Source organism: Lepidochelys olivacea, assembly GCF_965140295.1.
Source record: "Lepidochelys olivacea isolate rLepOli2 genome assembly, chromosome: 12".
NCBI lineage: Eukaryota > Metazoa > Chordata > Testudines > Cheloniidae > Lepidochelys > Lepidochelys olivacea.
This window is the reverse complement of record NC_140422.1, coordinates 35,318,726-35,333,686: the sequence shown is the minus strand read 5'-3', so window position 1 is coordinate 35,333,686 and position 14,961 is coordinate 35,318,726. Positions and strand designations below refer to the sequence as shown.

At 39.9% G+C, this 14,961-nt stretch overlaps 1 protein-coding gene across 3 annotated transcripts in view; it reads right to left on the bottom strand.

Moving 5' to 3' along the window:
* Positions 1-14,612, bottom strand: part of LOC311529168 (hepatocyte nuclear factor 4-beta-like) — a 43,207-nt gene extending 28,595 nt beyond the window's left edge. The window contains exons 1-3 of one of the 3 annotated variants that reach the window (XM_084644928.1): positions 14,338-14,612; positions 5,872-6,043; positions 2,942-3,036 (exon numbers count right to left, since the gene is read on the bottom strand). In XM_084644928.1, the coding sequence (XP_084501054.1) occupies positions 2,942-3,036; positions 5,872-6,043; positions 14,338-14,452 (382 nt within the window). In that variant the 5' untranslated portion in view covers positions 14,453-14,612. The remainder of the gene's footprint in view (positions 1-2,941; positions 3,037-5,871; positions 6,044-14,337) is intronic. The other 2 variants (XM_084644927.1, XM_084644926.1) reach the window with 2 other exon arrangements.
* Positions 14,613-14,961: the final 349 nt, after the last annotated feature.

Below are 14,961 nucleotides of genomic sequence, written 5' to 3'. Positions count from 1 at the left end.
AAGTCACAAAATCAGCAGTGTACTCATAAGTTGAACTTCAAATAATTTGATGATGTGGAACTTAGAGAGAGTCACCAAGCTGCAGTCAATATTAAATGAGTAAGCCAAAGTTTTACAACCATTATTGTAAAATCTATTTTTAAAAATGAAGCCACAAACCAAGTATAGTGCTGATCAACTAGATTTCAATATTTCCAGACAATGAAACATGCCAGCTCTTGTAACCACTCCATCCACTCTTTGCTAACATTTAAGTTATGTTCTTGCTGCTTCCTATCACAAAACAATTCCTCTGCCAAATTTTAGCTCACTAATTTTGTCTAGGGAAGACAGTCAAACGTTTGGCAAGAGATTTGATCTCAATGGGTAAAGTCCTGGCTCCGCTGAAGTCAATGGGAAAATTCCCACTGAGATCAGTGAAGCCAGGATTTCACCCAGTGTTCTTAATGTATTGGCATAGATTATTCACCCTTAAGATATCTGACAAAGAACATGGTATTTTCCTTCAGCTGCCCAACCAAACAGCCTGAGATTTCACATGTATTCAATGTGTAGGCAGGCAGAGAATCCGGTCACAGTGAGAGTGGAATCAATCAGAGCTAAAAGACAGCCCTTGCCCAAAGAGCTTACAATTGAGGTACAGAAGTATCACCAGCAATATCCCATCAAGCAGGTGATAGATGATCAGGTACTGGAGATACCATAGTAAATAGCAAGGCAGTGTTTTTCACGGTGTAACTCAGGTAAAGTAGCTGTTCAAGGCTTTCAAGCAGCATCCCAGCTGAAGCTTTTTCCTAATCTTTGACAGCATCTTGGTACAAAGGTCTTTCCTGCCAACTGATGCTGCTTAGACACATCATAATACCCCAGTTATCTCTTCACTTGTGAACCAGTTGGAAGTGTGTCAAAGTGCATCTGATAATATTCGATAGAACAAGCTGGAGTTGAATGGCCAGTCTCCAAACAGATGCCGAGGCTGATAGCAACACTAGTGAGGGCTTCCATCCTGTTCCAATAAAGCCAATAGCAGTTTCACCATCAATCTCAATGGGAGCATGATCAAGACCTAATTGTTGAGAGAGCTATGAGGGACGTGTTGGTGCCGCACATAAACAGGAGAAGTCCTGGACCTATATTAAATAATGCTTTACACTTCTAGATAATACTTAGTCCTCCTGTGGGGGCAGGGGACTGGACTAGATGACCTCTCGATGTCCCTTCTAGTCCTATGATTCTATAACTCTCCTGATTCCAGGTTAATACAGGGCTAGTATCACATTCATAGAGTCATAGACCACAAGGGACCACCACTTCATCAGTAAATTAAATCTCAAAACACTCCTCTGAAGCAGGCAAGTCTTATTATTACATGTATTAGGGTCGGAAATTTTCTGACAAACCTTTTTGTCAGAAAATGCTGATTAGTTGAAAGCAAAACTCTTCATTAAACAGTGTCAGGTTTGACGAAACACCAGACTCAAGACTATTTTGGTTAAAATGGTTTCATAATTGTTGAAAATCCCATTTGGACAATCTTGAACCTGAGAGACAAGGTGGGTGAGGTCATATTTTTTTACTGAAACAACTTCTGTGGGTGAAAGAGACGAGCTTTCAAGCTGCTCAGAGCTCTTTGCCACTTTGGAGAAAAGTGCTCATAGTGTCACAGCTAAAGCCAAGGTGGAGCAGATTGTTTAGCATGAGTAGTTAACATGTATTGCAAGAGACCGTTCAAGGTGAAGTGGCCTGTTAACGCCTCTGTGGACATAGGACAAAAAAGGGGGATTTGAGGGGTACAGATTGGTGTAATAAACCATAAATCCAGTGTCTTTATGGCCATGAATTTGAGTGTTTAGCAAAGCCGTGAATTTTAGCTCCCAGGCTCATCTTCTGAAGATGTTGTGCAGGTTTCCTTTTATGATGAGGACAAAGGTCATATATGGGGTGATTGTTTCGCGAAAAGTGTTCGTCCATGGGAGGTCTGATGTGACCCACCTTGTCTCTCTAATATCCTAGGACCAAAACAGCTAAAACAATACAGTCAATAATATTGAACCAGGACATTTCTTTCCCCCACTTCACCACCCTTCTTTTTTTTTTTTTTTTTCTGAGTCAAAATGGCTTTTTGTTTCTAAACTTTTTGGAAATTAATCTTAAAAAAGTTTAAAGGAAAAACGTTGAAATCAAAATGAAATGTTTTAAAATAATTATCAACATGAAACATTTTGATTGACCCCAAATGAATTTCTTTTTTTTTTTCAGATTTTTGGTTCATGAACATTTTCAAGATTTTGATTCTTTATCCTGATTTGGGATGTGAAAATTTTTGAAATGTCAGCAATTCTTTTGGGATAGGAAAACTGTTTCCCACCCAGCCTTAAAGAGAGCCACATTGTGGTAGATGCAGAGGAAGAGAACCTCTGCCCTGAGGAGCCTTTAGTCTTGATAGATAAGTCAAAAGGTTGGATGGGAAATAGAAGCTCAGGCATGGAAATGCCTTGCCCAAAATCACACAGTGGTACAACCAGGGATGAAATCCAAACACCCTGTGCTTCACAGGCTCTTAGCTTGACCACAAGACTATACTCCCACTGTAGTGGGTTACAGAGGATGCCCTACAACGGTCATATTATTCTGTACCTTACAGTGAATTAACTGTAAAGAAGCAAAGGGTCTATACACTCATTTAGAAAAATAGATACTAAATGGCTTTTCTGCTTCAAGAAAAGGGTTGTGGCTCTACATTAAATCCCCAGCTGCTGAAATAAATAATGGGCTTTCTGCAGTGAGAGAGCAATAAACGTCTCACTGTGATTCATGGGGAACCGTCTGCTTCTGCTCTGTAAATGGAAACACGATTGTGACATCTGCTGCTGTGGGAACAGGGTGAGAGACAGCACATAGCTTTGAAATGATAGAGGACACAAAACCTTCTAGCATTTACCTTCTTTCTTCATCCCTGCCCTGAAACACTTCTTCAGCCGGCAGTACCTGCACTGGTTTCTCTTGTCTTTGTCGATCACGCACTGTCTGCTGAACCTGAAGAAAGCAGGACAAACTTTGAGGACAGTCCTGTAAATTATTATTAGGTGTAGTTCAGTAGCACTTAGAAGCCCCAGACAAGATCAGCATCTCTCTGTGCTTCATGCTGTAGTGAAATACATCCCCCGTCCTGAAGAGGTTACAATCTAAGGGCGAGCCTACACTATAGCAATGCATCTGTCTGGTGAAAACACTGTGCCAATGGGGGAGCGCTTTCCTTTCGGCATAATTACTCCACCTCAGCGAGAAGCAGAAGCTAAGTCGGCAGGAGACATAGCGCCGGTGTGGAGAGCACAAAACTTGCATCGCTTTGGGGGGGAAATGGGACTTTTTTACACCCCTGACCAACATAAATTATATTGACTTAGGCTGTAGTGTAGACCTGCCCTAAGTAGACAAGGCAGACAATGAGTGAGAGGGGAAACAGAGGGGAAGCAACTTGCCCATGGTCACTAGCAAACCTGGGATTAGAACCCAGGTCTGCCAGACTCCTAGGCTCGTGGCCTAGCCACTGGATCATAAGTAAATTGGGAAGTAGGTTGAAAATGTCAGTTATTGAGCTACAATCAGTATAGAAGGGTAAGGGCAATCACTCTGACTACCACAGAATTATAGCCTGAAATTAAAGCAAAACAGTAACGCCATCATTCCTACATGGAACTCAACTTCTATCTTGAGTAGTGCCAGTCAGAAATTTTATGACCAAATGTTGTTTTTTGTTTTTTTTTGGGGGGGGGGGGGGTTGGAAAATGTTGATGCATCGAAAGTGAAATGTTTCATGGAAATGTGATTTTGACAAAATTTCATTTTGGAAAAAAAATGGAATCAAGCTTTCTGATAAGGTTGAAATGTTCAGTTTTGACTTTTTTAGAATGGAATGTTTCAATTTTTCCTTTTTGAAACCACTCTGTTTCAAAGTTTTCTTTTATATGATATAATACAGCAACAGGTTTTAATTCTGCTGAAAATTTTGGCAAAAACAAATGTTCTGCAGGGGACTGTCTTTTACCATGTCCCTTGCTCTGTCTTATCTATAGATGGTCTTGGTGATCGGAATCCTGGCAAGTGACCCGCACCCACAGGCTGCAGACGAAGGTTAAAACCCCTCCAGCGACAACTCTCATGTGGCATTGTGGTGCCTTTAAGAATAGAAATACTGGGGTTTGGTCAAAATGTGTGATTGTTGTGTGTGTTTTTTTTTTTACTTGAAACCACAAGCTTTTCATTTTTCAGACATTTAGTTTGTCATCAAAATTTTCAACAGAAAGCAGATATCTTTCACAAAAATTTTTAGTTAGTGGAAAACCCAATTTCCTGTCAAAAAATTAGTTTCAATGAAAAATTTTCAACCAGCCTTAGTTTAGACTTGACACACATTGGCAGGGCAATGTGAATCCAGGCCACACCCGCTGTATCTGTTCTGTGGCTAGACAAAGCATTTTCAGCCTCCAGAGACCACAACCTGGTACGTGTCATGAGCAGTAAGTACACATGACAACTTTTAAAAAGTGAGAACAATGAAGCATGAATCTACCATAGGGAAAAGCTCTGCTCCCGTACGGTCAAAAAACATCCCTTGTAAAAGCTGGGGTGGTTTCACAGAATGGCACAGAGCCTGATTAACAACCCAAGAACTCTCTGAGGAATTGGCATCTGTGATAAACAATGTTGCTCTGAGCTCAGCTAAGGACAGAATGGCCCAAATAGCGATTCACAGGATGCTTGGAGGGTGCTTGTCATTGAGTAGGATTTGAATCAGAGGCTCTTCCCTAAGACGCTAAGTATCACATTGTGATTCATGGATTCCAAGGGGATAAAACAGCAAAATGACTACTTTACTCTTTACTCCAAAGAGATTTCCATTTTGCTGCTGGGATTAAATATATTTTATGGGGGGGAAGAAAGTGTAATCTCTCAAACCTATTGTCTTCTGTGGATGGAGTATTCTGGAGTGATAAGTGCCTTATATGCAGGTTCATCAAAAAACAAACAGGGAGGCAAGTTTTTATAGGGTTGGAACACCTTCAACTGAGGAATATCGCTGCAGCAGAATGAAACTTCTCAAGTTCCAGTTCTATATGAGTAACCCTCTATACTTTTCCCCCCCTTCTTTTAAGTAAACATAATTTTTCTAAGGTCAACCAAGATAACTGCTGTATAATTCATGGCCCGTTCCTGGTAAATAACCCCCTGAGTATACTCCTGCATGCCAGAACGCACATGAATCAAAGCTTTCCCATTTTTGTCACACCACACGACTGTAGAATAATCAATATATGGCAATATGCAAGCCTTTATGTGCTTTTAAAAAACAAAATGAAAAAAGAGAGAGGGGCAGGCTTGGGAGGTGACCAGTTTTGGAGACCTGCGGATTTAAACTGTAATTAACACAGAGAAAATGCAATGGAATTTTGGCACCCTGCCACGATGGCATTCGCTAAGATCGTTGGGTCAAACTTCACCAAGCGAGAACCTGATAATAGGACTCAGTGCTTTGCATACATTAACCAGTCCTCACAAGTTCCCTGGGCATATAATTGTCCCCTATTTTACAGGTGGGAAAAGTGAGAAACAGAAACAGCAAGGGGATTATTTCAGGTAACAGAAGGAAGGAATCCAGGTCAGAGATGGAACTAGGATTCAGGAATTCCCAGCTCCCAATCCTGTGCTTAGAAAAGCAGATTTCATTATTGTTATGTATATTACAGTTACCGCCTGTGGCCCAAACTGAGATAGAGGCCCCATTGTGCCATGCACTGTACAGAGACATAGTAAGAGATGGTCTCTACCTCCAAAGAGCTTACAATGTCGAAGCCCAGCAGTGTTTAATACCTGCACGAATAGACATGATTCTTGCGGACACTTCTTCTGAAGAACCCTTTGCAGCCATCGCAGCTGGAAGCCCCGTAATGTTTCCCAGTGGCACGGTCCCCGCAGATGGAGCACAAGGAGCTGATGCCGTTGGCAAGCAGGCTGGCATTTGTCGACTCTGCTACTATGGGTTCTGCAGACCAGACACAGAGTCAGTGAGGCCTTTTTAGCAGGAATCAGGATGAAATGAAAGCATTGACATATGCACATAATTGTACACACCCGCCCTCCACCCGAAACATGTAAACACACACCAGGCCTACGCCATTGCTTCTAGGCAGAGGGGAACCCATACCATTTTCAGGACCCTCAAGGTACTAATAAGGACGTGCACAGGGCCATTTTGTTGAAAACAACTTCTAAATTTCTTCCAAGAAACCCAGAAACTGTAGCTACCAGTGCCTCCTATCAAGGTTAATGAATGTCTTTCCATGGACTTTAAAGGGAGCTGTTTGGGTGTGTAAGTTGGGTAGCTAGATAGCTCACATTAAGAAGCCACATCTCATGCACTCACAGAACTTGCAGGCACAAGTTTTAGAGGATGAATTGACACCACTGTGAAAATTTGGCCCCTACAATTTACACATTTTTGAAAATTCTGCACTGAATTTAACCACAAGACCAGCCTTCCTCTTAATCTTTATAATTGTGGGTGCAGTTTGGAAATGAGACACTTCTGAAAAGAGCCAGATGACGCAGATCGCTTCTTCAGGGGTGCCCAGGTGGAAGGTTTTTGTTAGCATTAGTCAGGACCGTGTTTTCCAGTATATAGGGCCTGACTCTATGATGTGGTGAGATCATCAACAAAGTCAATAGGATGGGAGGGCATTCAGCACTTCCCAGGATCAAACCGATAGTGGGGAAACCTCAGTTTATATCATGATGAGGGGGAGAAAACCCAAGAGAGAATAGCAAGCCCAAACAGCAAGAGGTAACACAGGACACAGAACGATACTCAGAATTAAAACTCTGAGAACGTTCTTCCCAGTTAGAATGGGTGGCCTTCAGAGGTGGTCGGAAAATGCCAATTGTTTTACAAGGGAAATTTCAAAAAGAAATTTGCTTAATTTCTTTTTCATCAAAATTTCACATGAAAAAAAAATTGTTTTTCCCATGAAAACCTAAAAGTCTTTAGTTTTCAAAACCTGAACATTTTCCCCCAAAATCCAGTTTTATTGTAAACTGAAATTTTGTATCAAAAAAGTGACATTTGTTTTTGATGAAACGCTGTATTTTTGTTGAAGATACTTTCTCAACCAAAAAATGTCTACCAGCTCTCGTGACTTCTTCATTAATTATTATTATTCTTGTGGTCGTGCCTAGTGAGCCAGCCGGTCAGGCTAGGCATTGTACAAACATAAGAAGTGACAGCCCTGACCCCCAAATGCTTGTTAACTAAATGACAAGGTGTAACAGGTGGATGAGGCAAACAAGTGAGCCATAGTATGGGATAGGGGGAAAAGGTAGCCTAATAAAATAAATAAATAAATATTCATTAATAAGTGCATAATTCTTAGCCAATAGTATGTTCAGGAATCACAATTTGCTACAATTTTGCTACTTTTCAAATTCTAAGAGGTGCCGTGCCCCCAGCTTTCACTGATGTCAGTGGGTGGTGAGTGGTCAGCCCTTTGGAAAAGATGTTCAATATCTCATGAGATAAAGCCCTCAGGCTTACACTGATCTTGCCAGTCTTACATTTGTGACGGTTAAGCATAGAATGAACTTTATTGGAACAATCTCTCCAGTGTATTGTATTGTGTCAATAGTGGTTGCAGCTTCTTGACCCACCTATTTCTTTCCTGAACAAGCATATGGTTATCCTGGCCACAGTAAACAAAGTCTCATTGGTTATTTCATTCTGAGTTCCAGTAAAAAAAAAATTGCACCACAAAAATTATAAATAAGGAAGTCAGTTCTCTCAGTTACATCCATGCAACCCACGTTGACTTCAGTGGAGTTGGGCCAAGGCAATTCAGGACAGAATTTGGATCCAGTGGGCTTTTCATTTTTCAATAGAGCCCAGTTCTTATGGGCAAATATCCCAGGAAAAGGCCAGACTGTGAAACCCATGCACAAAGAGTAATTGCATTGAAGTCACTGAGTGAGTAACTGCTCACAACATCAGTGAGGGTTTCTCTATCTGGAGCTAAGTCAATGGGAGCTTTGCTTGAGCAAAGGCTGCAGGCTTCAGCTCCAGACTTTTGGGGTCCAATTCTGCTAGCCTTTCTCACGCCAAGTAGTAGCTCACCTCAGCAGCAGTCCCACTGATTTTCAGTGAGGAAAGCATTACTCAGTGAGTAAATTGGGCATAATCTGGCCCTTTATTAATGCATTGGTAGCTCACTGTATCCAAGTACACCCACAATGTTGATGATCATTAGAGCCAGGTGAAAAAATTTGAATGAAACATTTTCTCATCCGATGAGGTTTCATCAAAATTTTCTATGAGAAGAGATCAGTTGGGAAAATGTTCCACTGGGAATATGAAAATTAAACATTTCATTTTGTTTCAAGCTGGCATTAATCTCTGCAGCTGCCTAGTGGGAGTTGTAGTTCTGGGTTCCCCGTCCTCCTCTATGGACCCAGTTCTGGCCAGACTGCATCTCCCATGATGCATTACTGTCTCTCCCTGTGGCTGAGACACCATGGTGCATCAAAGGAGTCTCATGATCTCTTTGAAGTTAAGGACCAAATTCTGCCCTAATTTACACCTATGAAAATACCACTGACTTCAATGGAATTGTATAGCTGTAAAATTAGGCGAGGATTCGTTAACCCAAAGCAGCATAAATCAGTCCAAAGTTCAGGCCACCATGTGCAATGATGTGTCCTTTTCCGAAGATGATAGTGATATGGTTGGCAGTAGTTAGCCCCTCAGCCAGTGTGCGTACAAATGTCAAATCACTATTTATACCCCATCACAAACTACTGACTGACTCCGAATAAGGAAGTAGAGCAAATGAACAACAAAAATCCTGTTTTAATGAAAATGTCACGAGATACGTGCTCGAGTTGCAAACGTTGGATCTGGATTTTCAACCTACATAAAGTTTGGGGGTGGACTGAGTTCTACTAAAGGAGGCAGAGATACATAGTCACTAGAGGACATATACTTAGTCCAACACAAACACACAGCATTGTGTAAGAGTTACAGTTGCTCATCTCCATAATATAACAGAACTGTCTTTAAACAGAACCTTTCCTAAAACTTTTCCTGTGAGACATCTGTTGGTCTTTAGCTAGAAGGATGCACCTGATGGCGTTCTTTCAAATAGGGACCAGTCATTAGATATAGTCTGAAAAGCTGATCCTAGTCCTGGATGATTTCTGGACAGAATAGAATGGTCATTGCAGTGAAAATATCAGTCTGCTCCCTGGGAGTATCACTGAAGCGTATTTGCTGCCAAAATTCTCTGGCAGAAAAATTACTCTCGAAATCCAAGACTTGCCTGAGTTTCAGAAGTGATGTATCATCAACATAAACTCTGGGAATTTATAGCCTAGCCTAATAGCTAAAAATTATATGAAAACCTCTGTCAAACTCAGGAAAGTTCAGATCTAGATAGGAAACCAGAAATGATCTCTGGTATATACTGTGTATAAGTCAATAGCAAAGCATGGCTGAAATGAAGACATTAAATTATGCAATTACAGCAAATGAGAGTAAGGGTGGTCTTGTGGTTGAGACTGAAGATCAAAGTCTGCCTTAAATGGCTCACCATGCTGACATGATTAGGCATGTCTGTTTCTGCAGCCAACAGTACACAACAGAGTGATGCAGCTACCATCATGTCTAACCACCTTTGACTTCCCTAACCTTATGGAACAGGTACCCATTCTGCAGCTGGGTGAGCAGGAGGTAACCTTTCAGTGAGAGACTGAGCAAGACATGAATCCATGACTGCTGTGATTACGTCGAGTGCCTTCACCACTCAGCTACCGCTCCTTGTAAAATTTATGCTACTTGGGTTTAATTCCCTGCTTAGCTATTATTCTGCCACTTGACCGTGGACAGTCACTTTTTCCCCTCCAACTGTTTTGTTTTCTTTATTTAGACTGGGGCCCTGATCTTGGTGGAGACCACTAGATACTACTGCAGTACAAACAATAAATAAGAAGATAAAATGGGCCTTCATCAACACACAAGATTTGAATGCCCCAAAATTTGGATTAGGGTTCAGAATTCACTTCAGATCTGAATTTTGCTTTTAAGATCTACTTCCAGTAATGATAAGGTCTTTAGTGGATATCTGAAGAGGGATGATAGAGCCTTCCATCCATGCCCCAGACAAGACTTAGATTACTGCAATGACATAATAGGTCACATTTTTAAAAACTTTTCATGTACCTAAAATGATATGGCGTGCATATAATGTTTAGTTACCAATTTTGTACGCACTAAAACTGGATATAAATGTGCCAGATTTTCAGTTTTTGTTTGTAAATCTAAATTTGGAGGACACACAAAAATGTGAGTGGTATGGCCAGCTCCAAAATGGCAGCATGCAAATTCAGAGGCCGGACTGGAGCCCACTTTGAAACATTGCTCTGATGCAATTCAACTACATTATAAATCAGTTTTTTGCAACCCCCAACAATCTGAGGTATTCTAAAGATCAAAATCAAAACCAACCTAGATTAACTGTTCCTAAACCCACACAGTAACTGACCTATCAGAGACCTATCAGCATGGACAAAGCTCCTTACAAGCAGCTTGATACCTCGTGGAATATTCATACATTCACACCCTCTAACTGGCAAAACATTTCTTATTGCTTTATAATTATCTTCATTAGCTGGACTTGTCCTTAACTATGAGTGTACAAGGGTCAGATTGCAGCTTGGCTGAGAGTGAGATTTTAAAAGGGTCACACTGAACTCTTCAGACTCAGTTTGGCTGTTGAATGCTATGGTAGGTAAAGGAATCACCAAAGACAGGAACTTTATTTATACTGCAATTGGCCAAGTGATTAATGTAAATTTACAGGGAAAATGATAACTGTGATGAAATATGCAATGAGCACCACATAACGGACTAAGTAACAAGAAGGATGCAATTGTAGCTAAGATAAAATAAAACAGGATTGTATCAAGCAGGAATATTTCTCCAGTTAATAACACTCTATAAAGGAGAGAAAAGACTAATATTGATTTTCCCTCTTTTTTGTGTGTGTGCCACTCTTTCTATCTGAAATAGACAACATTTTAATGCCATGTTCCACTCCCACAGTGGAGCCCTTTATTCATTTCTGAATTAACCTTTGCTACATTAACCACATTTGCCAATTGTATATAAAGTACTAAGAAGCTTGAAGATTCAGAATTAATTCATAGGCTTCCCTCATGTAAAAAGAAATTTATAATAGCTAAATAAGGTTAACTTAAGAGTTGGTTGAAATTGTTCGATCAATGGCAAATTTTGATGACAAATGGTGTTTCAAAGAAAGCAAAAATGTTTTACAAAACAGCACTAGTTTCCTTGAAATTTCCCATTTTTTGACAAAAGTTTTAATTTTCATTGGGAAAAATACTTTCTCTTTCTTTTTTACTTCTCCTCCCAGTTTTCAAAGGAGAATAGTAGAAAAGCAAGAGAAAACAGTATTTTTTTCCCTCAAGAGAATAAAAAATAAAATTCTTGGAAAAAGTTCCAAGTATTTCATTTTGAAATTGTTCATTAAAAATCATGTAAATCTTTGAAATAAATGAAAAATGTTTATTTCTTTTGAAATTTTTATGACATATACTCACCTTTTGGCTAACTAGGTCCACTTAATTTATTGCCCACTTATTATTAGTTTGTGGGTGGAGCTTATCTTTGACAAGCTGTATAAAGAAAATACTGATTTTATGGGAAAGCCAAATTTCAAGAGGTGCTTCTGATATTGCCACAGTATTTGACAAGTGTCCAATTCCACTAGCTGAACCCAGAAGAACTGACAATTTCATGGAGCTCCTTTAAACATAACCTTTTATCCATAGCTACTGTAATTATACAAACACAAAACTATGATGATTTTAAATGTTAAGGACACATTTAGACTAACACCCTTTACCACTGCCACACTGGAACAGACCAATCTTCCTGCTAGTCTGGTATCCTCTCTCTTAGAATCATGAGTGTTATATGTTTCAAAGGAAAGCGTACTGCACCCAGATATAGCGCATTAATATACTCCACAAAGGAAATAAGTTCCTGTTCTCAGCTCATGATCATTTTATGCCTTGAAATATGAGGACTGAGAGCCCTTATCTTTTTTTTATCCTAGCTAAGTATAATTACACATTCTATTTTTAAATATACCTTTATATTTTACTTATATTTTAAAATAAACCCGTAATCACTACTGGCTCCTATAATATCTTGCAGCAGTGAGTTCCACCAGTTAATTATAAATCACAGAAAGACCTGGAATTTCCTGTTCTCCATATTAAATTTTCTGCCATATAATTTCATTAAGTGATTAATACATTTTAGAAAGAACATTATGGGCCTGATTCTGCTCTGATTTACCCCAGGGTAAATCAGGAGTAACTCCACTGAAGTCACTGGATTTATACCAGTGTAAGGATGATCAGAATCTTGTAAACTCAGAATAAGGCCCTAAAGTCATCAGAATATATATATTGAAGACCTGATCCTGCTCCCACTGAAGTCTAGGGCCAAATTTCGATTGGTTTCAGTGGGAACAAACTAGGGTCCTGCAAAAATGTATATAGATTTAATTTGAACTATTTCACTGTTTTTTATAAACACTATCTAAAGTGAGAATATTTCTCCATTTTAATACTTTATAAAAATATTGCTAAAGGAGTCAGATTGGGAAGTCATGCATCCTGGAAACTTGGTTTGGAATATATTTTCATGCATAGAGATTTCCCCTCTCTTTTTAAAACTATTCTCACAAACAGTAGAAGAGGCTACTTACCAAAGACAAACAAGCTAATTTCAAAACAGCTAGTTCCCGAGAGAGCCAGTTAGTTATTAACAATAAGGCAAATAGTCCAATACCAACTTAGATAGCCTTCGCCTTTAGAAAAAACGGAGCCTGTAATTTTAACCTAATGAAACACCACAAAAATACAGGGTTTTATGTCACAGTTACATTGGATTTGGGGACAATTTGTGCAATGGATAAAAAAAATGTATCTTGTTGTTCAAGAAGCGAGTGACAGGGCACATCATCTTTACTGAAGACATAGTAGCAAATGGAAACCCTTCCGTGAAAATAACATGAAATCTAAAATACTCAATTTTGAGCTGCCAAACTTTTCAAAAGTCTTTTTCCAAGGGATGAACTTTTCTTGAAATCAGTTTACAATTCTCATTTTCTTTGAGCCTTTTCATTTTCCTTTGAGCATAAGGTCTGAAATCCTTTGTGTCCCACATAAGCATGCAGAATAACTTTGAGTTGCTGGCAAAACACATTTTGAAAGCTGTTGTTCCTGATTTCCTTTTGATGAAACCACTAATGAGCAAGTATAAGTGATGCAGTAAGAAATTAATCTTAACTAGAATAAACCTCTTGACATTTCACTTACTTAGACTATCCAGGCAGGCTGGACTGTTCCCAATTTTATTTATGATGTTGGACTTACATTGCGTAATTTACAACGTCCTTCACCTCACATTTCAGGCGGTGGACGACTAGTGTTTCTAGAAGAGTGTTTACTATTTAAAATGACATCAAACAAACTTCTGAATGCTCTGGTCCCAAACGCCGCTGTGCAACTTTCCTGGAGTTCTCTGGACAAGGCAGATATTTGTTAGGGTCAAGCACACATTATAGCCATATTCCTTGTGTGTTGAAAAGACTTGGGTCAAGCTTAGTAAATGAGCTGTAATTCCCAGGTAGGTGATCAGAACATTTGGATATTTACTTTACTAGCTAAATATCTTTGATAAAGTGACCTCAGCTCACAGTGTATTTTGTGAGTAACAACATAGATGGTGGTTATAAGGATTAAATTGCTCAAACCATGTATATATACACACTTGTCTTTTTTCCCTTACAAGTATCACCATACATTTGTGTCTATGTCATTTTAGGAGAACAATTTTTCTTTGTGTGCGAAGTAATTTCGCTGCTTCTTAGAAATAAAACAGAACGCATATACAGAGAACCACCGATATTGAAACTGTTCGTAACAGATTGCAAGCTCTTCTGGGCAGGGTCTTTATTTGCAACATAGCCAGCACACTAGGGGGCTGAATAAATAACTAACAACAACCCCATGCATTTCAGTCTTTAAGAGACCGATTGTACTCTGGCCTGAACACAACCACAACAAAGGTGGACAGTTCCTTGCTGTAAATATTAGACCATCCACCCTTTGCCCCACACCTCCTATCTAGCTTTTCTAGGAGTCCAACTTTTCCACAAAGGTAACCGGGGTTATTTAAAAGGAATTGAGCAGAAATCTCACCAGTGTTAGCTGGCAGCACCCGCAGGTTTTCAAACTCGAGCATGGTGTAAGAGGAGTCCAGGGATTCGACATAATCTGGCATATCCATATCCATTATGGCTTGACAAAGCTTCATTATTACTTGTCAACAGCAATGGAACAGGCCAAAACAGCCCTGCTGTCAATCATGGCCAAGGTTTCCTTTGCAAAGAGAGACAACCCCAAGACCTTGGAGTGACAAATCATTACCCAGCTCCCCCACAGTCCCCTCCCAGTGCCAAGAGAAGGCTGGAGGGGAAGAGGTCCAGTCTTTACCTCTCTCTCTCTCTCTCTCTCTACCTGTGTGTCTGTGTCCTGTATCATGATTATATGACGCAGATAAGGCCTGGGCTAAATCAGCTTGGATTGCATCCTCTGTTCAACACCGTGTGGTTTATGGTAATCCCTGTGTAAACATTTTGAAAAGTGTAGCAGTGAGGCATTCGCACAGTGAACTGTTCTTTCAGGGCAAAGCTCTGGGTCGTGTCACTTAGCACTCGGGTCACTTCAATGATACTTTTCTCTGCCATTTGCCATCTGCTCTTGTAAAAATGCCAGGTGGAGTCACTTGAGCCAGTGGCGGGGGGAAAGGAATCAGTATTACAG